The following is a 2,728-nucleotide window of genomic DNA, read 5'->3' on the forward strand; positions in this document are numbered from 1 at the left end:
TCTTCTGGCCAGGCACTGCATCCCTCGGCCTCCGCACCCCCAGGACGAGTGGCACTACAGGCTGCGCAGCGTACCCGGAGCCCGTGTGCAGTACGGTGTAGACCATGAGAGCTATGTGTATCAACTGGCCCTTGATATGGGCTCCGCACCTGGTCTCACGGACGTGGTGCGCCTTGGGTCATTGAAGCTACTTCTCGTGTGGGCGCTTGGCGCAAACTTCAACACCAAGTTCCGTCTGCGCGGCCCATGGCGATGGGACGGTGCGTCCGCTTTGCTCACGTCACGCGAGTTCTGGGCGACCATCACTAGACGGCCGATCATCTTTGGTGAGTTCTGGCGCGCCCTCACGAGGTCTCAAGACTAAGCATGCGCAGGCCACTTCGCAGTCTCTTTCTTGCCCATGATACTCTTTGGGCCCATTAATCTGGTATGTTTCTTGGTTGGGGCATTTTTCCCCGTCTGAGCGAGGGCAACCACCACAGGATAAGATGGCACAGTGTCGGCACAGCACCTATGCGCTGTTGTGGCCAGGAGCGGCTGTTTTGACTGTCCCTGCGCAGGTCGAAATATGCGTTGCCACTAGAAGAGTTCGATTATCGAGACTGCTGATGGGGCAGTATAGAATCGAGTCGAAGCATCTACAATACTTGTTGGCCTGATCTCTATGCATACGCCCTGCTGTCAAGCCTTTGCGAACCCGGGCAACGTAGTCGTCAGCATGGTCTTATCGCCAACGCGACCGCAGAATTCGACGCGAAGTCTTACAAATTCACCATCGCAATCTGCGTTGTTTTGTCTATCTTTCCATTGTTGTTGTTGGTGCCTGCTTATATCTACGGCGAAGAATGCCCTGCATGGCAGCTGATGACCTGATGTCGTTTTCGTCTCTTCACTTTGCCTTTGCGTACTCGAGTCTCTGCATCGTCCGCACATGCCCCACCAAGCCCCTTTTGCTGACTATTTCATTCTGGCTGAGCGATCTTCGTAGAAACTAGATATGGCCTCGGATCGCCCCTCTCACTGCGCCCTCCCCAAAATCTGATCGTGTGTACAAGAGTCAACATTGCCGGCCGACCAGTTTATCAGACCGGTATAAGCTTCTTTAAGGTCGCTCCTCTGATCAATTATCTGCGTCTACTGCGCGGGCCCCCTTAAAGATTGGCCTATCTGCGCACAGATTGACAAATTCTGGAATTCGCCCAAGCAGGAAGCTGCCTGCCTGTCGGAGCTTTGTTCACGGCCTACGCCATCCTGACCAATAACTAGTATGTTCTTGTGACTCTTCCGCCCATCCGCGTGCTGTGTACGCTCAATCTGGCACGCGAAAAGAAGATGGGCTTGACAGGCTCGTTTGCCCTGTGTCTGTTCACCATGTTGTGCTCTATTCTGCGTACACGCAGGTCAAACGCATCCAATTCGTGATGGAAACTGGTCTCTGCTGGTAGTATGGGGCGTCATCGAGTTTCACGTCGAAACCATGGTACCACAGCTGCTATTATTGGCCCCCGCTTGCCTGGGAAGCTGTAATGCGTCCGGTGCGAAGCGAGGCGGGTATGAAAGCGGCCGTGGCAGGGGAGAAAAGGGCCACGACGGCCAGAACGCGCACAACGCGCGCAACGCCAATGACCATGGCCACTTTGTTAGTACAGAATCCCTGGGTACGGCCGGTAAAATACAGTGAGTATAGCTCACGAGGCTCAATTACGGTCAAAAAACACGTCTCTGTGCATTATAGCAAAGAAGCAGAGGCATTTGTGGCCAACGCGACGACTACCAGCTAGTCTCACTATTCGCCCGCGTTCAAGTTGACTCAGAGGCGTATTCGCCGCAATTTGCTGTTCTTCAACAAGAATGTGACCAGGGATACTCCAAAACTGACTCGGGCTATTCTGAATGACGCCACCGCGGCCGGGAACATAGTCAGAGACAGCGAATATAATTGCTGCCGTTTCCACGGCAGAAACCGTGAGGGTGCGCATGCTCTCAGCACCTACGTACTTGCACACCTACTGTAATGTCATCGCAATCACTAGCTTCAGTCAACACTGATCCTGTAGCAGACAGGGCTGATGTCGCAATCAATGACAAAGTCGACCCGAGACCCGGCGATTGGTTTGGTGGTGGTGCGAAGTCTCCTGCCGTTTTCACGTCACTCGATCACCACCAGGCGAACCCTGGGGATCCTTGCCAGGCTGTTTCCGCCGACTCGACCAATCCTTTCGACGATGTTTTCGCTGTTTTCGATTGAGGAGCTAAAGGTGATGGAAAGAGCACAAGCACGAGGGCGCAATAGAGGCTAAGATGGCCTCACCACTCTGCCATGTTTCCTACTTCTTTTTTCACTTTCAATGTTCTTTCGACCCTGAAGCTGGCTGAAAATACGTTCTCTACGGCGGATAGCTTCTTCATCTCAAAATGTGCATAGAGCTAGCCTGCTGACTGACTTATCCGAGCTTCGTGAATATATCTCGTGCACGTCGTCTCGACGTCAGCTTTGGCCTTTCGTGGCCAGGCGGCGTTGGACGGTGCAGAGGCGGGTTTCGCACCAAAGAAGGACTCTTAAGCTATGCCGTGATCTCACTGAATGCATATTGTAGATGCCCCAGGCACTGAGCAGACTAATCGCATCCTGTACTATATGCAGCTAGTGCAGCGTGAATTGTGTGGGGTATGTGAACGCGAGCTCTGTGAGGCATGACTTCACGACGAGGTGGTCAGCCACTGCTCT

The 2,728-nt window shown here is 53.4% G+C and overlaps 1 protein-coding gene across 1 annotated transcript; it reads left to right on the forward strand.

The window, feature by feature from the left end:
• Positions 1 to 136: 136 nt before the first annotated feature.
• BBA_09775 (dimethylaniline monooxygenase) lies at positions 137 to 2,248 on the forward strand (the record flags this gene model as incomplete). The annotated part of the gene is made up of 5 exons (XM_008604872.1): positions 137 to 326; positions 375 to 427; positions 1,267 to 1,360; positions 1,401 to 1,658; positions 2,061 to 2,248. 5 exons carry the CDS (start codon positions 137 to 139, stop codon positions 2,246 to 2,248), a joined length of 783 nt encoding a protein of 260 aa, XP_008603094.1.
• Between the last annotated feature and the right edge of the window lie 480 nt (positions 2,249 to 2,728).

The sequence above is a fragment of the Beauveria bassiana genome (genome assembly GCF_000280675.1).
Source record: "Beauveria bassiana ARSEF 2860 unplaced genomic scaffold BBA_S00067, whole genome shotgun sequence".
NCBI classification, from domain to species: Eukaryota; Fungi; Ascomycota; class Sordariomycetes; order Hypocreales; family Cordycipitaceae; genus Beauveria; species Beauveria bassiana.